The sequence below is a fragment of the Perna viridis genome, chromosome 1 (genome assembly GCF_037379345.1).
Source record: "Perna viridis isolate PV_CMFRI_1.1 ecotype Kerala chromosome 1, ASM3737934v1, whole genome shotgun sequence".
NCBI lineage: Eukaryota > Metazoa > Mollusca > Bivalvia > Mytilida > Mytilidae > Perna > Perna viridis.
The window spans coordinates 14,449,377-14,474,195 of NC_142445.1; the positions used below are offsets into that span (position 1 = coordinate 14,449,377).

The 24,819-nt window shown below is 34.8% G+C and overlaps 2 protein-coding genes and 1 long non-coding RNA gene across 5 annotated transcripts; 2 read left to right on the plus strand and 1 right to left on the minus strand.

Moving 5' to 3' along the window:
• Positions 1–155: 155 nt before the first annotated feature.
• Positions 156–12,316, plus strand: LOC148627381 (uncharacterized). Of its 3 annotated transcripts, none has more exons than XM_088572094.1 (5): positions 156–481; positions 1,659–1,880; positions 3,140–7,068; positions 9,032–9,565; positions 9,622–12,316. In XM_088572094.1, exons 1-3 carry the CDS (start codon positions 215–217, stop codon positions 3,758–3,760), a joined length of 1,110 nt encoding a protein of 369 aa, XP_088428220.1. In that variant the 5' UTR covers positions 156–214; the 3' UTR covers positions 3,761–7,068; positions 9,032–9,565; positions 9,622–12,316. The 3 variants fall into 3 exon arrangements, with proteins under 3 accessions (XP_088428220.1, XP_088428209.1, XP_088428200.1); XM_088572083.1 differs by having other exon boundaries at positions 9,032–9,077; positions 9,110–12,316; XM_088572074.1 differs by having other exon boundaries at positions 9,032–12,316.
• A 2,434-nt stretch (positions 12,317–14,750) lies between these two features.
• Positions 14,751–18,421, minus strand: LOC148627382 (uncharacterized). The gene is made up of 2 exons (XM_088572026.1): positions 18,171–18,421; positions 14,751–17,218 (listed from the first exon to the last, which is right to left on the minus strand). Exon 2 carries the CDS (start codon positions 17,179–17,181, stop codon positions 14,959–14,961), a length of 2,223 nt encoding a protein of 740 aa, XP_088428152.1. The 5' UTR covers positions 17,182–17,218; positions 18,171–18,421; the 3' UTR covers positions 14,751–14,958.
• Positions 18,422–20,057: 1,636 nt separating this feature from the next.
• On the plus strand, positions 20,058–24,272 carry LOC148627383 (uncharacterized). The gene is made up of 3 exons (XR_015919311.1): positions 20,058–21,602; positions 22,577–22,765; positions 23,065–24,272. It is a non-coding gene; the product is annotated as an uncharacterized LOC148627383 (long non-coding RNA).
• The last annotated feature ends 547 nt before the right edge of the window (positions 24,273–24,819 follow it).

Below are 24,819 nucleotides of genomic sequence, written 5' to 3' on the forward strand. Positions count from 1 at the left end.
GACGAAAGTTACACCCTGTATATCCCACGATTAGGAGAAGTACTTCGTTTTTTATTCTTTTTCTTAAATAAAAAGTTGTCTAAATATAGGGATGATTCATACTAACATGACATTTGGCGCGTAAAGAGTTATGTACACCTGACACATTCGTACTTCTCGCATATATACATCAGAGTTAAGTGAAGTCTGGAGAGTTGATTATTCCGATGGTAAAATGGCGCAAGTTGATATGATTCTTGTAGTTCTGATATTATTTGTGGCCCTTTTGTTGTTTTTAACTCTATTTGCACTGGTTTATGTGTCAGGCGTCTTTCATAATGTAGAAGTGGGTACGGGGAAGCCACCCATTGAGCAAGTCATCATTGCATACAAATTTGCCAAAGGGCCGTACAGAGAAAGTGGTCAACTATTTACAGAAATAGCCCCCTTCCTGGAACCAGAACAGAGAACGCTTGGAATATACTATGATGACCCTAAGGTTGTAAGTGTGCTTAACAGAGAACATAATACAAGCATAGGTTACTGTCCAGTGTTTTTTTTTGTTGTCTGAAGGTGTTCAACATTGGTTAACCCCACTTGGGTGGTCAAAATACAAGCCTCCGATACTGGTCCTGCTAAAAGACGCCTGCAGGTTAAAAATACGCCTGTAGAAGAAATGTATTCACCTGCTGGTTTGAATAGTTGAATTTAGAAATAAAATCAATAAATATGAATAAATACATGTAAAATGAATACAATAATCTTTTTATGTAGTTACAGCTTTTTGGGAAATCAGATATGTACTTGGAGTCCTGGGTTTCATACACAAATATGCATGCCCAATCATGATTGTTGAACACCTGCCAGATCGTTATTTACATCAGCTAGTTCTACTTCCCATCAACAAATAATTTCATGAAAGTATAATTTATTTGAACAAAATACATCTTCCTAAGCTAATATAACATTATTTTCTCAGAAAACACTATTTATGCTGCAGGCTTATGCTTTTCTTCTACAGGCCTATTTTAACCTGGCAGGTGTATGGAGGCATATTTTAGTATGACCCTCCAATACAAATTCAAAACAACAATAATGAACTTGTTTTGTTTCCATACACGTAACCTGGTTATTCTTCTATTAAATTTCAAAGAACTTATTATACCTGTAAATACTGGCATACCTAAAGAAGTGACGAATGACAAGGATCATCGGCCACCATTATTGTGTTTATGTAGAGGTACAGATTCCTGTTAAGAGGTGAAATTCTTCGTCGTGTGTGGATTTAAATGTCACCAGATTTAAGTGATGAATGCCTCCTACATGTACATACCATTAATCAGTTCTGTTTTTGGTCTATGTATTTTTTATTGTACATGTACATTGTAGGTTGAAAATCAATATCAAAATTTGAATCTAATTTTGAATGCATACACAGATTTTTAGGGTATACAGTAAATCACAACGGCAAATTCATAAAGAAGACTTTAGAAAAGACTGTTGACATGCTGCATATATAACAGTATTTTCATGGTCATCCAATTTAAGAGGGTTTTAGAATTGTCAAAAATCTTTATTAACCCCTCCTAGAAGATATTTTCATTCAGAACATATTTGTATGACTTCTAAATGACTTACTTGGACAGGTATTCATTAACATCTACATCTCTTATTTGAAGGTTCATGCAAGTGAATGTAGATACATAGTTGGAGCAATTCTAGCCGAAAATGGTCAAGTTCCTAATGAAGATCAGAAGAAGAAACTATTGGAAGAAGGATACAAGATTTTTCATCTGCCTGCTGTGTCATATGCAGTCAAAACAGATTTTCCCTTCACTAGTTATATGTCCATAATGATAGCAGTTTTTAGGGTATACCCAAAATTATCTGCATATGTGAAGGTATACATATAAAATATACATCAATTCTACTTCTTTTTATGTCACATGGTCTTTGTTCCTTTTGTAGCTCATCAGGCCATCACTATTTGTCTGTCTTCATTCGTTTTCAAAAACATCTCCTCTGAAACTATTGGACAGATTCTTACAAAACTAAACATGAATGTTTCTTAGAACATCTGTAACAATCTGTGCTTGGTGATTTTTATTCTAAGGATGACTTGACAGGCAACCAAAAATGTTTGTTCAATCCTGATTTTGAAGGCCCATAAATTTATTTGGTTTTGTTGGTTTTTTTTATGGTTTTTCACAGAGGCACTTGGGACCAGGATTCTTTTTTTTTTTTTTTTAATTTTCCTCAAAAATATCATTAAATCATTTTGTTTCCATATTTGAGTTATTATGCGTGTTCTCTGACATGTTCGCTTGCTATTTATTACTGTTTATTCTATGCCTAATTTTCATCTATATACTTCGCTAACGTTAGAGAAGTGTATAGATGAAAATTAGAACAATTCAACAAAACTCTTCTCCTCTGAAACTACTTGGCTGATTAGAACCAAACTTGGTATAAATGTTCCTTGGGGTATCCTGCATAGAACCTATGTGGGGATTTTTGATCCATCGAAAAAAAATGCCCGCCATTACTAAAATAGAACATAATGGTCAGACAGTAGTTTTTCGCATACTTCTCCAAAACCATTAGGCAAATTTATTTCTATAGCTGAAATGACCCTTATTATGAGGCCTTCAAAAGCTTCAGGGATCAGAGTTGTCAGGTGACTCCTTGTAAGAGTTATTTTCCTTGAAAGATGAAAAATAAAGTTTTTTTACAGTTTTCAGCCGATATCTTGAAAACTGTAATAGATAGAAAGAAACTTTGTTTGCTGAAATGATTCTTATGATATTCCTTGCAAAGTCTTCTTGAATCAAAATTGTAGGACAACTCCGTGTTAAATTTATTGCCCTTGAAAGACAAACTTTAACCAGGTGAGTGATTCAGGCTCCTGGGAGCCTCTTGTTTGTGTATTTTGTGATTCAGACTCACCATGAACTCCAGTGCCCAAGGGGTGTAAAGTTAATTTTGGAAACATTGATGCTCTGGTAAAATCCAGCAATTTAGAAACCAATTAAGCAAAGGAATGACAGATGCAAAGATTGGTACCCACAAATACAGGTACCATAGATTGACTGTAAATGTTTTAAAAGGATCTGTGTATAACTTCACTTATTTCATTATTTTGTCAAAATTTATTTTTCAGGACAGGAAATTATGTGCACATCCATTCCTGGAAATATATGATGGATCAACCATTCATTTCATGGCACCTCTTGCTAAACAGGATGAATTTTATGTTGATGAGGCAGCAGTTAACAGAAATGACAGTGAAAATGATGATCTTGATGAATCTGTTGGTGGCAGTTCTTATGGAGGAAGTGTATCTCGCAGTGAATTTTCTGTTGCCACAAGTTATATGAGCAGCATCATTGAAGATTCTGATGACGATTCAGATGATGTGCTTAGATTGGATGAAGTCAAAGAAGAACCCTCAGAAACACCAATTAAAGAAATTAGTGTTAATGAATCTGCTGAAAGGGAAGTAACTCTTGATGATATACAAAATTGTGTCTTGCCAGAATTGTCAATCGGCAATGATATTCCTGCCAATGTTGCCTGTTTTCAAGACTCTGGTGTCATCTTGGAGCAGGTTGTTAGCCCAGAAACTAGTCCCAGTAAAAAGGATGAAGATAAAGCTACTTCATCTGATACTTCAGCTAAGGATGTTATCCATACCTCAAAACCAGAGGACCGTTTAGAAGTAGGGGATGGAAATGAATCCTCATCTTCATTTGAGGTTATTGATGATAAATCAGACTTATGAATTTTGTAGTTTCATAGGAGAATCTAAGTGGGGAACAATTGCAATATTTGGTTAAAACTGCATTTGAGGTAGATTGACAAAAGAAATAATGAAGGTCTTCATTTTTAGGTAAATCAAAGGTGATATCTGTAAATGCATTTTTTTATATGCCTGTCTTTCTTGATGGGATGTATTATGGTATACCAGCTCCCTTTTGATTTTATAAATTTCTTATTTTTTTATTTTGATTTTGTCACTTTATTTATATGAAAATGGGCATATTTTCTACCTTCAGACTGAAAAAAAAAAATCAAAAACTCTTCCAGCAATGTCTATGAAACTTTTTGTGAATTGCCTAACTATATTGATGTATATTTGTAAATTTCTGATTTTAAGATTTAAAGTTATGGGGCTGTGTTCATAAAATGGAGGGATTTCAGAGTTCTAAGTATATAACTTCCTAATAGTTGCACCATTGTTCATGAAGCTTTGGAAAAAAGTTTATTACTGTTCATTGATTTCGGCTTACTTTTTCAAATGTAATAAATTTCCGATTTTCCATTTTTAAGTTTTTGGATCGAATTCATAAAAAGGGGGAATTTCCAATAAAATCATTTGCACAGTAACTTGATCACGCTTGAAGCAATTTTCATGAAATGTTGATTTTTTTTTTTAAATTCAGAGCTGTATCCGACTATACTCGGCATCTCATAAATAACATACTGTTAAAATTTGAATAAAAATATTTTCTACGACTTTATTGACACCAACCGTCGTTTAAATTGTCTTAAATGACTTGCTCATTCGTTTAGCCAAACAGCTTCTCCCTAAACAAGTCGCTTTTTAGCTTAAATCATGCGTAACAAATCCTTACGGGAAAATCCCATACTAATATCCGCCATGTGGATTTTTACGGGACGATTTGTTTACAAACGAAGTTCGTAAGTTCCCGTCGAACTCCGGTGACAATCGTCTGCTTGATCAACTTCTCGGTATTGTACGTTGTTCACGTAAAATAAATCCGAGATATCCAAAATAACCCCGAAATGCATTCTGGGTTCTTCGGTTTTTGGACAAACCATTTAAACGTAAACAACATCTCCTAGCAACCCGATCACTGTAAACATGGCCGACTTTTTACAATATAAATATTGGCACCGAGAATTAAAATCTGACCGGAATTTAATGATTCAATATTTAGGGAGAAGCCGTTTGGCTAAACGAATGAGCAAGTCATTTAAGACAATTTAAACGACGGTAGGTGTCAATAAAGTCGCAGAAAATATTTTTATTCAAATTTTAACAGTATGTTATTTATGTGACGCCGAGTATAGAATTTTGTGTCCACATTTGCCCCATCTGTTCAGGTTTGAACATCTAAGGGGGTATCTAGCTGTGCTGCGTGAAGCATTCATTTAAATTAAAACAAAGGAGAGTCATTTATATGAGTTACATGTATTATGTTACCTTTGTAGTGAATTTTTAAGAATTCAAGGAATAATTGTGTCATCTACATTGTACATTGTGTAGTGGGAAATTAGTCACATTTTAATGTATGGTATATTGTTTCATCATCCATCACACTTTCTCATTTAGTGGTAATGGAAGCTACTGCCAACAAAATTTTTATGTCTCCATTATTCAAAGTAGGGATGCAGTGTTTTCTTTCTTGAAACTTCTCAAAATACTCTCTTCTGCCTACATACATTGTACCATAACAGATTCCAGCAGCTGAACCTTGCAGTTATATACAGATAAAGGAGAAAGAAAGGATATGGTGAACCAGCATACATGTATAACCTAAATAAAATAGTAAATACCTGCAGTAATAACCATCAGGTAACAAGTGTAAAAGAACCTGTCAGTCAAAAAGGAATAGTTGTGAAGTAATTAGAATTGATGATGATGGGGATGACTGTAATTTTAGGTTTAAAACCTTAATTTTCTTTTGCATTTAAATTATTCCAAACAAGTAATTTCTGCTGTTAGATTGAAGAGGTGAAGAAGACAAGTCTCATCACTAAGATTTGATTTGTTTAGCTAAATTTGAGGAGGAATACTGAGCAAATGTATAGCTATCCCAGGTATTTATTGAAAAGTGAAACCAAATGTCCTTCCTTACAGCAATAGGAAAATATTTTCATTACTACCAAAGCAAAAAGATTGGGTCTTTTTTTGTCAATCTGAATATCCTTGTTTATGCAGTTTCTAAATCCATTCATAATCTAATTTCCATGAATGCTTTTCAAATTATTGTACTGCTGATAGACGTATTTAGCTTTGAAGCCAGACTTAGAGAGTTTTTGTTGAAATATGAATTTTTCTATACATTTTGTATCATTCCATAGAAATATTTCATTTGCAGGATTTGGTGATAGTTGATAGCTCCAAACTTCATAAAAATGTTCAAAACAGCCCTCAATGAATTGCAATCCAACCCTGTGATATAATGAAAATTGAAAATAGCTTGGTGTTGATAAAACAATTATTGTCTCAGAAACAACATATTGCATGAATGTTATGGACCAATATTTAAACAATATTCATAAAATTAGTCTTAACATAAATGTATTGTAAGATACATGTAAGCACTTCTTATTGAAAGCAAATTTTAAAATATGTTAGAACATATTTCATACTTGTCCTTTTTCAGCAAATTTATGTTCATATAAATCAATGGTGCATACTTTTGAAAACTGTGTTCCTCTCACTTGTATAGTGTATGAATTTTTTAACCACCCTATAAGGTCTATATCCTGAAAAATATTAAGTCGACTTTGATTTAAACATCACAAGGTAAATACAAGCATCTTTTTATCAAGACCACTTTCATTTGTAGATCAGATATATGTTTACAATTTTACATGTAGGGTATTGTTGAAAAATGCAGATTATTTGCATTTGAGGCTTAGGGATGTGTTGGCATGGATGAAGCCTTGCATTTTTCCAATCCCTAAGCTTCATCTACATATAGGCTGTACATGTTGTTTTGGGTTTTATTTACATACCCTGATACGTGTATTGTTTTTATCCTGCAATGAAATAGAGAGTAGTTTTTACATGTATATATAAAGTAGAAATTCATTTAATTATAAAATACATGCATCATTATTGTTACTCCAAACGTTTGTTCCTAGTTATTTTGGATAATTATGGACATGGATCAAAAACACAGATAAAATGTACATGTAAATGCACATCTGTTTTCAAAACGTATTTGTGTATGAAAATAATGATTGTAGGATGTAGTAAGTACTTTTCCCCAAGCTATAGCATTGCCAGGTCCAAATCCAAGCTGTGGCATGGTCAGGTCCAGATCTGTTTACAAGGTGGCGTGGTCAGGTCCAGATCTGTTTACAGTGTGGCATGGCCAGGTCCAGATCTGTTTACAATGTGGCGTGGCCAGGTCCAGATCCAAGCTGTGGCTTGGTCAGGTCCGGATCCAAGCTGTGGCATGGTCAGGTCCAGATCTGTTTACAAGAGGTTACAGACCACCAATTCAACCAATGAGCATTTGGAACGTACGCAAAAATAGTCCTACGCAGAAATTACCCCTGTTCCTCATAGTGCTGTGAAAAAAGTTCTCATCTTATTTTAAAAATTTAAACAGTTTCTGAAAGGAAAAACATTTCTGTACATTTTATAGGTGCATTTTGCTTCTTGTGATGTGAAGCCTAATCTCCATAATGATTTTTAAATATACCCCTATCTTGTGAAAACACTGGGATTTCCCATGCTATTTATAGACCCTTCACTTCCGGTGACCAGTACTGCACTGCAAGTCTGCTAACCCCACATGCCATTCTGAGGATTGTGAGCTGACATATGTAGAATCATGCTGATATATAGTCATCTGCAGGTTAAAGTTAAGGTAAAGTCCAGAGAAGCCATTGAATATTGTGAAATTAGCATAGAAGCCTATGGGAAGTGGAATTAGTGGTTTTTAGCCTTAAGCTGAAGCCATGGCAAAATGAAAAGTTTCTTGAAATAGCTTTAAACTACTTGAAGATCTTGTTAACTTTGCCATGAGAGGAATACACTACAAAAATCCTTCAAAATATGCATTTTTTTAAGTTATAGGTCCAAATTATGGAAAATTGGTCTTTTTGGCTGATTTTTATGTCCTATCTTGTAAAAAGTGTAGAAAATTTAGTAAAAATATCAAATATTAAACTTTGAGGGCTATATTTACCTAAATATGGTAGTAATAAGCACTTGAAATCAAGTTTTGTGTAGATTTGAGCAAAAATTAGGTTAGAAATGAGGAAAAACTCACTTTCATTACTGCGGTTAAGGCCATATAAGCATTCCCCTATGGCAACATGGAAAATCCATTATTGAGCACTTTTTTTGCTTTAGGTGCCCTTTACTGGTCATGTTTTAATGTGAAAACACTGTATTTACAAATTTAAAGCCAAATATATCACCTTTTGTGAAAATTTAAAGATTTAGGATGTTTGACATGTGATCAAGAAAAAGGGGGAGGCATGTCAGAAATAAATTTTTAAAAATAGACCAATTTCTCAGAAAATGATTACTTTTAAAACTATTTCTTCATTAATATTGTTAAAAAACAAGTTGTGATTGATATTTTTTATTTGAAAAGTCAGAAAAAGTTCTTTGCAAATATTTAATGCATTTCAGTATGGTAGAATATTTTCACTTTTTTGCTCGCACAACTTGGTTACCCTATATTTAAAAATCAAATATTTAAAAAAGTGCTTGTCACATTTCACTGAAACTTTGCAAATGCATTCAGTATGTGTGTAGGAAGATACCTGTATAGTTATTTATTTTTTCTAAGACAAAAAGTGACTCTTTAGGTTACAGACCACCAATTCAACCAATGAGCATTTGGAACGTACGCAAAAATAGTCCTACGCAGAAATTACCCCTGTTCCTCATAGTGCTGTGAAAAAAGTTCTCATCTTATTTTAAAAATTTAAACAGTTTCTGAAAGGAAAAACATTTCTGTACATTTTATAGGTGCATTTTGCTTCTTGTGATGTGAAGCCTAATCTCCATAATGATTTTTAAATATACCCCTATCTTGTGAAAACACTGGGATTTCCCATGCTATTTATAGACCCTTCACTTCCGGTGACCAGTACTGCACTGCAAGTCTGCTAACCCCACATGCCATTCTGAGGATTGTGAGCTGACATATGTAGAATCATGCTGATATATAGTCATCTGCAGGTTAAAGTTAAGGTAAAGTCCAGAGAAGCCATTGAATATTGTGAAATTAGCATAGAAGCCTATGGGAAGTGGAATTAGTGGTTTTTAGCCAAGATGGTGTGGTCAGGTCCAGGTCTGTTTTACAATATGGCGTGGCCAGGTCCAGATCTGTTTACAATGTGGCATGGCCAGGTCCAGATCTGTTTACAATGTGGCATGGCCAGGTCCAGATCCAAGCTGTGGCGTGGTCAGATCCAGATATGTTTACAATGTGGTGTGGCCAGGTCCAGATCTGTTTACAATTTGGTATGGCCAGGTCCAGATCCAAGATTTGGCGTGACCAGGTCCAGATCTGTTTACAATGTGGCATGGCCAGGTCCAGATCCAAGCTGTGGCGTGGTCAGGTCCAGATCTGTTTGCAATGTGGGATGGCCAGGTTCAGATCTAGTTACAATGTGGCGTGGCCAGGTCCAGATGCAAGCTGTGGCATGACCAGGTCTGGATCCAAGCTGTGGCGTGGTCAGGTCCAGATCTGTTTACAATGTGGCATGGCCAGGTCCAGATCCAAGCTGTGGCATGGTCAGGTCCAGATCTTTTTACAATGTGGCGTAGCCAGGTCCAGATCTGTTTATAATGTGGGGTGGCCAGGTCCAGATCCAAGCTGTGGCGTGGCCAGGTCCAGATCCAAGCTGTGGCGTGACCAGGTCCAGATCTGTTTACAATACATTGTATATCTAGTTAGTGTTTGAATTGTTATTTTAATTATTCAATGTGTTTTATTAGAAATATATTATTAGCATTTATCTAGTTATCATATAATGTTATCATGGTGTCGTCGTCATGTAGACATTTCATGTCTGGACACTAACTTGAGGAAAAGTGAATTTATTTTTACGAAATGATACCACAAAGTGGCATACCACATTAGGAAGCCTAAGATTGCTTTTGGGGGTTATGACTTGAACTGTTTAAGAATAAGGGGCCAGAAACAGGCATTTGCATGATTTTCTGACAATAATTTGAGTAAATATGAATGGATTTCTTTGAAATTTTACCATAAGGTGTCGTACCAAAAAAAAGAAGGCTTGGATTGATTTTAGGGGTTGAGACCTTTACCATTTAGAAGTGAAGGGCCAAAACCAAACATTTTCCTGATATCCAGACAATATCTTGACTATTCATACCCCACACAACGAAGTTGCGATGGGTATGTTTTTGACCCGTCCGTCCGTCAGTCCATTTTCAGTTTTTAATGCTTGCAGATATTTATATAATTTTTGGTATATAAGTTCACCATGATAAGTTACAGGTCAAGTTCGACGTTTGTTCCACTCCATTGATTTTTACCGAAATTAAGGGCCTTGGACTTAGCAAAATTCACAGATATAGCAGTTTTCCGGACTTTTTTCTAAACGCTTGTAGATATTGACATGATTTTTGGTATATTAGTTCACCACGATAAGTTACAGCTCAAGTTTACGCTTCGTTCCACTACGATGATACTTACTTTGGATTAACTAAAACTCAAAGAAATCACAGTCTAAAACCTGGGGAAAAAAAAACGATCTTATTCCTTTTTTTATTGGGGTCCTTCTACATATCTTACAAACAAATTTACTTGAGTAGCCAACATTAGGACGCATGGCATATGTGAGCGCACTCTTTAAGGTTCTTTAATTGTAAATGGATCTCTGAAATATTGTAACACAAGGTCCCAAACAATCAAAGGAAGGATTGTATTGACTTTGGGGTTATGATTTGAACAATTTTTAAATTGTGGATTAAAAAAGTGACCACAAACAAGCATTTTCTTCATGTTGGAACAATAGGTTGAGTACAAGTGAATTGTTTTCTTTAAAATTGTACCACAAGGTGACATACCATAAAAAGATCGCTGGGACTAATTCTGAGGGTTGTGAGTTGAACTGACAAGGAGTGAGAGGCAAAAAAGGAATCTGAAATAAGCATTTCCCTTGTGTAGAGATATGATAATACATGTATGATTAAAAGAGTGGATCAATTTGAAATTGTACCACAAGATGCTAACCACCCACTCCTTTCTCCCTCCCCCAAAAAAGGAAGATTTTGGGGTTGTGCTTGTTGAGGAATTATTGCTAAAAAGAGCACACTTGGAATCTAGCCTTACGGTGAATCACAAATAAAATTCAGAGCTGTATAGAGTTTGAATGGTGTCCATACCTGCTCAAACTGTTCAGGGTTTCAACTTCTGCAGTTATGTCAAGCTGTGCCGTTCAAATCATTTTTTTTATGTTTTGGAGAGATATTTGACTTGTTGATATTTTTTGTCTTCATACAACTTTTTGATTAGTGCTGAGATGTTTTACCAGCCCTTTCCTTTCCATTTTGCCGGTTACAAATGATATTGATGCTAGACATAGAAAGCAAGCAACCAAATATTAATGTTTATGTAACAAGTTGTATAGTTTGTGGAGCACCTTATTGTCCTACACAGAGGTATATTCATTATTTCAAAAACTACTGTACTTCATTCCTTCTTTTTATGTGAAGTATTACATTACAGTGGTTTGGAAAAAAAAATTCTGAAGTGGCCATTTTCATGATTTTGGAAAGATATACTAAATTTGAAGGGGCCGTTTGTTAACAAAACATATAAATTTCTTGTATATGAAGGGGCCATGTTCTGTTAGAAGGGGGAAATTGCCCATGGCCCCTTATCTTCCCAACCCCTGATACAATACTACAAATTCTTAATGAGACATGCTCATGCCTTGTGCATTTTTTGCAATCTGAAGAGCTAGTGGAGTGATAAATATTTAATCAGTCGTATTAGCTCTATAAAGGTGATTGATATTTATATTTACTCTCTTTAGGCTTAAGTTAATTGTTTGTTTAATCTTCCCAACTTACATTAGGAAAATGATTTTTATTTCAATGAGAACAGTTTAAGATCTCAGTCTGTGTGATGATTGTAGACATTCACTTTCAAAGAAAAAAATATGTTCAGTTTTAAAACAAGAATGAAGTATTTTCTGTATGGCCTATTTTTTCTGGGTAGGTTGGGAGAGGAAAAACAAAATTTAACTTGGGCCTCAGTGAATAATGCATGTTGTGGCTGTAGGGTTACATTATCTGTTCTATAGAAGAGTATGTGATATATTTTTAATCAAACTTATTTATAAATAATATAATTTTGAAAGTATAACCATTCTCTTTTGTGGCTACCTCAGAAGTTTCCTGTAGTATGGTTGAGAAGGGTTGAACAGTTTATTTAATAAGTGAAATTATGTCTTTTATAGACTTAATATGGCTCTTACATTTAGTAATAAGATCGTATGACAATGATTTATGTAAAATTGTTGAAAGATATTATTTATAGCATTTATTTTTTTTCATTCATAAAGAAAGTAACCAATCTTGCTTTTCATTTTTTCTTCAAGTTTTCCATGCAACTCTGGGTATTGCTAACTCAACTGCGTGTCATTTAGAATTATTAGTTTTCATATAAGTGCTGCAGAAACAAAGTTTGTTGGGTATATACTACATGTATATGAGTCATTTGTCCAACAGTCCACACATATTCTTGGTTAATTGACAATGCCTCATTAACTGTTCCGTAGACTTGATATGTGGCGATGTTTACAGTAAGATTTTGTCAGATTAGCAAGACAGTCGAAGATCTCTTACTGGTCTGAACTAAGGTTGTTAAAGTTTGGTAGCCATCCATGTGGAGTTTTATGTAATAGTATATATACCAGGGTTTTGAGCTGCTATATTTTAAATTTCATGTTTTTATACCAAATGAATGGAAATATTTATTTTGTAAATAGTCATTGAATTTCACGAGTAACTGTCAGCTTCTATGCTTGTGCATTTAGGTAAACTTGGATTCAGTCCAATTTTTACACTACTTCATGCTAATACGAAAATGGACTGATCAGGAAGTCATTCATAGGACCCTAAATAATTAAAAGAAGTTAATGTATTTATGAATGGGGTATAGATGTTATTTATTTACATTTCAATATAATATGAGACATAGCAGTGAAACTCTTTAAACGGTCTGTGTAAGACCATGTTCTGTGTCTACTTATAAAACAACCACCTTCTTAAACCAATTATACATATGCAACTGTCCCTGATGTACACATCTATTGTAAGTAGACTAGCAGCAGAATAGCTTTGCTATCACGTACATCTAAGGATTTATCTCACTTCGGCAAAAATTATCTTTATACAAATAATGAGATCTTCATATATTTTTCAGCAAAACTCAGTAGGGAGGGTTTCCGATGGACGGTCGGGCACGATGATTGCAATATTTGCCATTCATTCAACTTCAATCGTAGACTTGCTTCAGTTTTGAAACACCTGTAAATGTCTGGATACCATTTTTCTGAAATCCTCATCATTATGTAATAAAGTGTCATTTAACACATTATTTCAATTTTTATAACCAAAATACTTATGTTCAGCGTGATTGCGTGAGACCGCTTTCTTTATAATCCGGGATGTCATTCTTTTATGTCAAAAATTGGTGCAATTCGTCATTGCGCTCGTCTACAGTGTTAGGCAATTAGTACAGACCCATTGAGAGATGTCCCTAGCCTGCGGCATTTAGAAAACTTTTTTCAAAGTCTCATTTCCGACTTAACTTGAACTGTTACAGTAAATATTTATTAAGTTATTAGCATTTTATAAATACTTTTATTATGCTTCTGTCTAGACCAAATAACGTGTTTGCATACTTTAAAACGATCATTGTTAGATACAATAAGTTATCAAATCAACATTGAAATTGTCTATTGGTATATATAATTGTTCAGTTGTGGTCTCTAATTACAGGTTAAGGCGGGAAAAATTTTCAGGCAGGTGTTTGTATACATTTAAATTCTTTCAGTCGAATTTTTAAAAATTTCTAATGTGATTCATCTTTTGCACGAAATCACGTCGAGCCCTTCTTAACTTTTCACAAGGTGGTATCTTGTGCAATGTATAACACCATATGAGATCACACAATTCTTGAAAGAGTAGTCAAGGGAACCAAGGCCATAGCAGTAATCAAAAGAATGTAATCCAGGGACAAAGACCAGACATACACATCAAAGAACATAAAGTAACTAAAATCATACATACAAAGTAACAAAAGTAAATGATCAACTCGGACTCCACTAAAACTGGGAGCATGGACCAGGTGCACCAGTAGGGTAAGCGTCCTCTGCTTTTCTAAAAACACCCGCCGAGTTGCTCATAAAAAGTCAAGTCCGGGGTAGACAAACGAGGGAAGGAAAACTATGACCCGTTGAATAAATCAGTTTTCATGGTGCTGATGGATACACCATAATGATCCACGAGTTCATGATAACGACCATAATGATGACTTCAATCTTGTAGCAACATAACCCTGTTCCAGAAGCCTATTTGTTAGAGTTCTAGCGATACAAAAAGTCTGCGTAATTTCGGCAAGCTCTGGCATAACGTATGAGTTGTGATATGAACTCCATACGCAGGAGCCGAAGGGATGTTGCCACAGATGAAAGGAAAGTTGACAATTCTGAATGAAACATGTAGGCACTTGATTACGTGTACTTAATGTATTTTATGCAAAATCACAAGACGGTTCTGTTTCTTTCCGCGAGTGTGCTCGTGATCATATTAAGAACTATTTGGGTGCGAACGAAACCATACTTATTAAGAAAGTAAAAGAAAACTCCCACTATCAAAACCATGGTGTGCATAAAGTGCACTGAAGGAGGCCCCCTACCAACACCATTATAAATCAAGTTAATGAAACCCTCTAAATTTGAATACATTGTTGAGGGCTTCAACTGTCGATGCCGGTTGTAAATCGAGATGAGTATTAATCTTCTTTAATAATATTGCCATAATTCATGTATAATTAGAATATATGATTCCATTTATACTAACCAAATAAATCAATATCATAAATAAGAGTGAACATGCGAATACAATAAAGTGATTGAAATGAACACGTCAATGTTTATATTGCAGTAAATTTATATCTACCATGGAATACATGTTGTGTTAACGTTTATTCAAGCTTAAAGATAGTTCCATGTATCAGCTGTTCTGTAAAGAGACGAACCCTTCCGACCCGAAGCTGGGACACTCAGATCTAACTTAGCAGCAGAGAATGACGATCGGGACCACACAGTTCGAGGCTGCTCGTCCATTTTAAGTTCTCTCAAACTCACATTTCCATTCTTATCCACCGTAGAAGAATTATCGGAAAATGAGTTTTCATTCGGTCCACAAATTAAATCCAGTCTGGGCGTACTCACAGCACGACCGACTATAAGAGGATGTAAATTCATACTCTTTCGTCTATCATCCATCGTTCCGCGTATATTCTGATTCACGTGATCAAGTTTCGGATGGTTCATTACGACGCTGAGGTTTTTTGCCTCAAGTCCAATGTGTGGAGAGTCTAGTAATGGCACGTGCTTCTTGCAATAAACTTGCACGTCAGATTTATCGTTAACGTTCTGTCTGTATGTGTTCAATGACAGCATAGTGTTGCACTTTGCACAACGGAAACACTGTTTGTGATAAAGCACCTTTCTGATTGGGCCAATTTTGTCCAGTGAATATACAGTTTTCCAACATCGATAACACGGATCAGAAACGTCGTGATAAGAAATGCTCGGAATATCTGACGAAGATGACGTCGATGAACTGAAACTACTTGAAAGTAGACTTCGGTCGTATTTTGGTGACATCGGTGAAGAAACATGCATTACCGAATGTGACCGAGTCATTGGTGCTGGTTCATACCCTTCTACATTCCCGAGACTTGGTCTAGTCGCTAACCGTGTTTGTGCAGTTAGATTGTTTAATTTCTTCATTAAATCAGACACAGGCTCTTCACTTTTTTGCTTAGCTGTTTTGTTTCGATTGATAGAGTCACTTTTATTGCTTCTCGGCGTGCTCGATCCACATACATTTCCTCCGAAATCGGGAGGTAGTGTTTTTGAAAAACGTTCATCATTTGAGTAGCTAACTGGTCTAGTCCTTGTAAAATTTGCCGAATTTTCCGTTCTTGTATTGCTCTTTTCCCTTCTAGAGTAATCACTACTACTCTTTTGCACATTGTAAAAGTCACCAGAGTTAAACGAACTGTCAAAAGAACTATCTAATGTGTTTTGATGACGCGATCCATTAGATTCCCGACTTATCGTAGATCTATCGTCTGTGCGGTGTTGTAGTTCTCGTAGAACATTATTGTACTGAACAGGAGACTTTATTTGGCAATTGTCAATAGAATGTTCAAGATCTTGTGTCGTAAGTGTTCTCGAACTATTACTTGTACTTTTGTTATCGTTGCCATCGTAATGCCTAGGATGCGATTCGTTAAAATCTTGCCCACGGAGCTTCAGTTCTTGAACAATGTTTTTGTAACTTCCCGGTTTCTCCGTTTTAAGGTCATCACAAGCACTCTCAATTTCGTTTTCAGTCAAGGATTTTGTTACTGTTCGTGCGTGTCTATGTGGAATATAGTCGTCCGTTTCTTCAGAAAAAGCCTCTCTGAATTGTTTTGTTGATTTATTTTTCTTGATCACTGTTTCTGCTAATATTTTTGTTCCATGGTCAACGTCTTCTGACTTGTCCAATATTGGTATAGACATTCGCCGAGCTATTGCCGTTATGTTTTTCAAGTCTAAAGTCTCTGGTTTTGCGAGTTTCGAATGTGAAAAGCTTGCATTATTTCTTGTTTCTGTATCGTCGACCGAACTGTGTTCTTTCGGTAAGCTTAAACTTATAGACAAACCTGTTTTACTACTTACGTTCGGGCAACTCTTACGTCGGGCAAATGTTCGCCTTTTTTCCTCCGGAGAGTGGTCTCCTGTAGTCGGCGAAATCGGCTCGTCAATAACGTTCTCTTTCGATGATAACATGCTTGCGTATTGTGTAAGATAGTCATCGATAGGATCATTGTCCTCGTAGTCGAGCGAGTTTTGCTGATGACGATAATCGTTATTAATATTTCCCTTTTCCGGTGACAATTGGTAGTTCCCCTTGTCTGGAGATTCACTGTGTAATTCTTCGTGAGTTAGCAATCTTGGCATAGGAATTTTGGTTTCACAATCATCATTCAAATGAATATCATCCGAAATGTTCTCCCATGTTCCCAAGTAGCGACATTTTAATGACGGCGGGATCACAAAACAACTGGCCATCCATTCTAACGAACACTTAGGCTCAGTCCTTGTTGCGTGGTATCCATACATTTCACTGACAGCAATGCTTACTTCATCTTTCGCCATTTAAAATAGAATACCTCATGTATTGATCTTTGTATACCTGTAATTTACAAGTTCATATCTAAATCGATATGTTAACCGTCAGATGTATTTCTCAGGTACTCCGATATAATACACTATTTTCAATTATGTAACTTTGCAGATAAGAATGAGTGAATTATGCATATAAAATTTATGGATCCTCAATAAAATTGTCACTATATACATCCTTTATTGTGTTGTTGTATCGCCAAGAATTCGTACGCGTTTACAAGTAGATTAAAATTTCTACGGTTGAGTCCATTCACTTTTTAATATGGTTTAGTTTAGAATAAATAAAAATGATCTTAACTGACTTGTACCAACAAGTTAAACAATTTAATATTAAACGTATGCTGCAGATCGTGATTTAGAATAATTATAATCTCTCTTGGCCATTTAATTTTTCAATACACAAGGTCGAAAATATTTTTCATTTAAAGTTCTAAAATGTATCGTTCGGATGAGATGAAAGGATCACCTTGTTGAAAGATATTAAGTTGAGGGGGAATGGATTTCCATTGTCATTTTAAAGTTATAGATAGTTTTGTATCCTTGTAAGACGGTTAACACAGAAATTCCACATGATGAGTTATTGGCCTGTCATTGATCATACGTCTTGTTCCTCAGGTCTGTCATTTTAGGCGTTTCTAAAAATTCCTATACATTGACTTCAGATAACAGGTCATTTAATTTCCCTACCCGAACCCAATTTTCGTGTTTTTATAAATACTTCATCACTGTAGACTGTTGATTTATTCTCTTAAGGAATTTTAAGCATTTCTTTATAGGCTGGTTCTGACATTTACCCTATTACGACGAATTGGAAGACATATGACGTCAAAGTATTCTCACACCTCTATTAACAAAATCAGAAATATTAACATATATATGTACGTAGGTATACGTTAACGTAAAACTGATCCCTATTCTACTAGACACTGATTTCCAGTATTACTCTTTTATTTCCTTACCTAGTCATTACAATAATGTAGTTTTGACTGTTATGGAAGAGCGTGCCGAACTTGGCAAAACTTCCAACACCATTAGTCGTTCTGACATCTCCAAATATAGCGCACAATAATCCTTCTCTAGTTGAAACCGCGTTTGTTTCAAATGATTTAATTGTACAATGCCTCTAGCTATTAAATTATTACTGTTTAAAAAGTCATGATTTGAATACAATTAAACTTTAAAAGACTGATCTTTGTCTTGACATGTTGGATACAAATGAAACAAGATAATTGCCAAAATTAAATAATCTACAATATCCGGGTTAACTGAGTTTACGGGATAGTTTGATTGGCATAACGTGATTGAATATAAGCCTTGTTTAAAGTATAACCTGAAATCTTGACGTATGATCACAGCCATTTGGCATGACACATGCAACATTTCATCGCATTGATATAATTTTAATTGCAAGTCTTTATAGCATGAAATTGACGCCCTTAAAGTACAACATCATAAATTAAAAAGATGTATGAAAATTAGAAAATATTTCCCTATTTTTTTTTAATTTAGACATGCAAAATGTTATCACATAAAGCACCACATAACTTATGTCCTGCATTTTTTCCACAGATACAGTGAACATTGTTCGATCCCGGGCGAATGGACTTAGATCTAAGCTCTTGAGTTAGGTGAACTAAAGGATGTTCGCGGGTCATCATCAATCGGAATTCCTCAGCCTTTCTAGTTACTTTTTATTGTAGCGAAATGGCCGAGTAGTTCCGATTGTGGTAGATTTTTTCTGGTGTAACTAGAAAGGCTGAGGTGTTCCGATTGTGTTGACTCCCACTTTCATATTTTCATTAAACACACCCTAAAGAAGATTTTTTTATGAAATTCTTGTTATTTCTTCAATGGTTTTAATAGATAAAACCTGCTAAGACAAACCTATGGAAAATCTAGAGAAATCCCCGCCAAATTACAATTGCTTATATCTCAAAAAACGGGCGCACTAGCCCGTCTAATTTTTTCTCCTCTTATATTATTCTAGCAAAATTTTACAAACCCTTTGAAATCCTTGTCATTCTTAAATAGACTAGCGAACATCCTTTAGCATCTGGGCTATGAGTGCATGGCACACCTTATAATATAAATCAAATGCGGATTTTTTTCATTTTACAACATTGAAATGAACAAAATACAGATACCGCAGACACCGACTAACATACACTGCTCACTTTGGTATTAAAAACAATCTGTACACTCATTTCCAATTAACCTGATGATAATATTGAAGATAGCCCATTATATAATTTATAAACATGTACCAAGCATAAACCGTCGTACCATTTTCAATTTTCTCATTTACTTTTGTTTCCATTAACGTGTTATTTTGGTTATTTCGTATTCTTTGTTTTGTTTGTGTCTTTTTTCGTTGTCCAACCTTCGAATCCTGGTTCTCTTGATTTTCAATTCAATCTTGGACATGTATCTAAAAAATGAAAATTCTTAGGCCAAAACGTACAAGTAAGTGAAGTTCGGCGATTTTTCGGGAAAATTTTAAGCTCCTGGTTTCCATTCCTTCATTTAAACCTCCTGTAACTTGTATCAATTCTACCCAATCAAAATAAGTACCCAATTTTTCATAATTAACACTCTTACCTTAATTAAACATGACCAAAAAAAGCTTCATGTCTATCCAAGTTAACCTGATAGAATAAAACAGCTAAAATCGTTTTGTCTTACAAAGGCAATAAATCCTAAAAAGAGTACTTTAGTAAAGATCTTTAACCTACAGATATGGAAGTCGAATTTATTTTTCAGTATCTCTAACAATTTTGATATAAATCATACTGTATGTAACTTTACTTCTGTGTTCTAGAATACTCTTTATCATTTTAGTCAACACAACAAGTCAACGCATACAGTAAAGTATGCTTACAATGCATTTCTACTCAGTGGTTGCAGAGAATGAAAACAGAAGACGTAAGGTGATTAATGTTTGAACTAGTTCATTCTTCGTAATAAACAAAATTAAAAATCAATTATTCCCGTTTCAACTTCATTAAAATGAAAATGTGAAGTTAAAAAACACAATTTGTAAATAAATATGATAATAACAAAATTACCGAATTAATAAACTACAGGCATTAATCAAAAGGAAAGTCCGCACAGCAAAGGCAACATTAAGACAAAAATCGGAAAGTAGGAAACAACCGCTATGGACCTTCCTATTAAACTAGGGTTTTTAACGCGATAAACTTTTTGCTTCTATTACGATTAATTGATCCGTGTAAACCGCAACCGCAACACAAACAGGCAGCACAGATTAAACCGCCATCGGGCAAAGTCGACAAAACCAGCAGCCTAAACATCACAATAAACGATAGAAAAAGGAACAGATATGGTGAAACGAAACAAATGCACTTTCGTATAATCTTTGTAAAAGTAGTAAATACTAAGTACTAAGTACAGATATGACCACAGGGTCTATAATAAGCGTAAACACACCCTTAAGAAAGCTCTGAAAGGTACCGACAACAAAAGTCATAAAATCCACGGTAACAAAGCAATGACACTTCTTCAGAATAAACTAAAAAGTCGAATAACGACAGGCAGACATATTAATGACAACATTTCCTGACAGGCGCATGTCTGCGTTGAGAGGACGAAAACACCCGTCAGAAACAGAACACCTCTGGTCTAAAATCCGTCTCCAAACAACAGCGCACCAAGAAACTAAAACAGCGGCCACAAGCCCCGGCACACATCAACAACTGAGAAATACAAACTATGCATGCGGGAGAAGCTGGTACATCACTATACATGACCGAACAAAAAATCTATAATTTCAAGAACGATATCGCCGCTTTCGCTTTTTCTCTTCCTGTTTTAGATAAATGGAGAATTTGGAAACGACTTCTATGGCCGAACCCGAGCCAAAGGTCAGAAACTTGACGGAGAGGGCGCCGTGCCAGCAGATTCCCCAAATCCCCAGCCCTGTTGATAAATGAACGAAAGCCACTCTCCAAATCCAGGATCGCCATTGGAGATAACATTGTTAACTTATCGAGACGCAAAATCAAAAGACTCAGCCTCTCCAACCCTCCTGTCACTCACAAATTCCCGAAGAAACTCCGATTAATGTGAACAAATAAACAGGTTGACAAGAAGAGAGTCACAACTAATGCCTCTAATGCTGATAACTTGCTAGAAAAAGTTTCAAAAGTTTCAACTGAATTAACTTAAGTGAAGAAGCAAGACATAAGAATATCCGAAAGATCGCTATAGCCTTTGAGAATCTAAATCTGATTAATACCACTACGCGAGTTAACAGTTTCACGGTATTTTTTCCCGTCTTCATTCTCTTTTGTTGAACAAGTAAAAGATTCTGCTATTTGAGGTTGAGAATGCGACGTTGCACGAAGACCTAACTGCTTTCATCCAATTTTACAGTAAGTCAAGTTAAAAAAATTCTGGTTCCTGTTCCTGTTCCTGTCCTTTAATCTCTGCGTTCATGATGATTCTTAATTTATTGCACCAATTTACTTGTTGCGATTCTCTGAACTTCAGGCCACGAAATAAATTACTTCTATACATAAAGCAACAAGAATGAATAAATTTATCAAATAGATATAGGATAAATATACTATCATGAAAATGTTTGTATAACACAGAAATCAATTACAACTATCTGAACTTTTATTATCAATTGATTGAGTAATGCTAGGATACCAATAAGATACTTAACCATTTTTTAACCACAGCTCAACTGTCTCCTGACTTACGACAAATGTAAGCTGCACCCATGTCGAAAAGTAAACGCCTATAAAAAAAACTTACCAGCGCCGAACAAAAGGCTAATACTGTGTGTTTTGTATTCATTGGTATTTATATATAGGAAGTACTATACAACTAAGTCAATTCGGAAAATTTCATCTTTTGTTGAAATACAGCTGTTTTGGGGCGGTAAAAAAAGAAATTTCCAGTGTTTTCTTTTTTTTTCTAAATAAGTTACACATTCTCTTAATTCTTGATTTGTGGAGGTTTGTGTAATTTATCAGTAGCCATGATAATATACTAGTACAATTATTGAATTTTAGTACAAATCAGGGGTGCCTTCCCAAACCTAACAATTGGGTACTATGTTTTATAAATATTAGGCACTGAGAACCTTTCACAGGAGGAAAGCATGCATGGAAAAGATGAGAAAAGATAATTTTCGATTCACTTTCTCGTAATTATAGTTACTAAAATTCGTGCGAGAATATCAACCAGTTGATACTTTCCTGCTATTAACAATCTGTTCGTGATTACAACGATCATAATAACTGATTTACGACAGATAAGTTGCTTTAATTTATTTAAAAAGACTCGTTTAAACAACAAAAATGACCAGTTGATGTTGCCATTTCTCTTCCTGTTTTAGATAAATGGAGAATTTGGATCATATTCTCGGGGGCAGTGTGGACTGAAATAACCTACATAATGTTAAAGGCGGAAATTATTTAAGAACCTGTTTACTGTGACCCCAGGGAGTAACTTATACTACATGTTATTTTAGCCAAGGCGGTCAACTAGTAACTGGTGTGTATGGCTATAGAATGGACTTCCATGGGTATGTTCATATAATCTGAGAACTAACTTTTGTTAAAAATTAATTGAAGAATAACAAACATTTCTTGCCCAATACTAGTTAAACCAAAAATAAAGAAACATTTTGTTCTGTACTTCAGATTTCGAATTATGTTTTAGTTCTATTTGTGCAGTTATCTATTCTTAAATGAAAATTTATTAAAATGTACGTTTTCATACAATTATGGGATAGGTTCCCCATAACTTAGGAAGACAGGGACTCCACTCGAGTAACTCAATTTCAATTTATCTTTATAACTTGAATCATTTTGTGAATTGCAGGAAAATGTTGAAGTGACGACAATCTTTTCGAGAAATAAAATGATTTCTCGGGTTATCGGTTTGTCTTCCGTTATTAGGATATTTGTTACTGTCTTTGGATGCTCCGTGATATTGATATTTGTACTGAAAGGCTTAACTATTAATATAGGAACGACAAAATTGAAGACAATGTACAAAGATATGTATCCGAGCAAAGTGAAATACAAAGATGTGACCTTTGCAAGCGAATGCAGCCCAAAGCCGGAATTTCCTGAAACGATGGAAGAGAACATTGAAGTAGTCAGCAATTACAAGTTTTCAGTTCCAGGAAGTTATATAAAAGATCTCATGCTCGATAAAAATGGAATTAAAACCTTAACGGCACAAGACCAAAATTCATCCATTCCCGTGCTGGCCATTGCTCTTTCATCTAATCATTTCCGGGAATTTTGTTCTACTATGCAATTCAACAGTCAAAATCTTCTCAAGACTTTCCCTACAATGAAAGTCGTCATATTCGATATTGGTTTAATACAAACTGAGATAGATTATATTCGACATCATTATCATAACTTTATGATACGCAAGTACCCTTTTGAGAAATTTCCAAATCATGTTCGTAATTTGAAAAACTATTGTTGGAAGCCATTAGCAATACAAATGTTGTTAAAAGAGTATGATTTTGTTTACTGGACAGACTCGTCAGTGAAGACGTTTGCACAAAAGGCGAAACATTTATTTCAGAGTGCAATACGACATGGAATACAAGGTGGTACACAGGAATTATCACGCACGTTTCCACAAAAAGATTTTCCAGAAACTATAACTGGTCGAACAAGTCCTTTATTGTTTAAGTTCCTCAACGAGGATCCCTGTTTGTTCCGTTTTCCTGAAATTTCTGGAGGTTGGAATATGATAAAGAGGAGTGAATTTACACTGAAAAATATTATGCTACCTTGGGTGTCTTGTGCTTTACAATACGGTTGTATGGAATTTCCGAATTCTAATAAATTACTGCTCTGTCCAATGGGCAAAGAATTTAAAGTAGGAAGTTGTCATCGATATGACCAGTCTGTTTTTGGAATACTTTTGACCCGATTGTTTAACAAAAAGCGAGACGATGTAACATTTCTTAGAAAGGATTACGGTATTCTGACAAAGTTTTGAAAAGTGTAATTCTGTATAAATATTATTCTAACCATGATTTTTAACTGCTTGTACAATAAATAAAGGAATTTACAAAATAGCTTTCCCTGAAGTGTTTTATTCCAAGAATAATTTATTTATTGGGCCGAGTGTACATGAAATCCGTTAAGAAATAAGAGCTATTTGAGGAAAAGATAAAAAAAAAACAAAACCTGAAACTTGGAAATAACAAATTTTAAATAATAGGAAGCTGGTTCGAACTAAAAATAAAAATCAAGTGATAAATGACTTGGTAAATTAACTTTATAAAACTTCTATTTTCATTATTAATATTTTATTTCATTTTATTTCTTTCTTGTTTTGTTTGTGTAAAAAAAATTAATATAGTTTCGACAAGTCCAACTACAAGCTTTAAATTTTTATTTTATATCCCTTCGTTTAATTCTTTTGTTGCTTTCTCTCGGTCAAGTCAATTGACGCAATAATACAGATGTGCCTTTTATTTACAGCACAACACAAAAACTGCATTAAATTACGAAGTAATAACGTTAAACGATAGTCTATTTCATATTTGGAAATTAATATGAATTGCAGTCGAAACCGCTTAATTTTGTCATACATTTCAGTCTA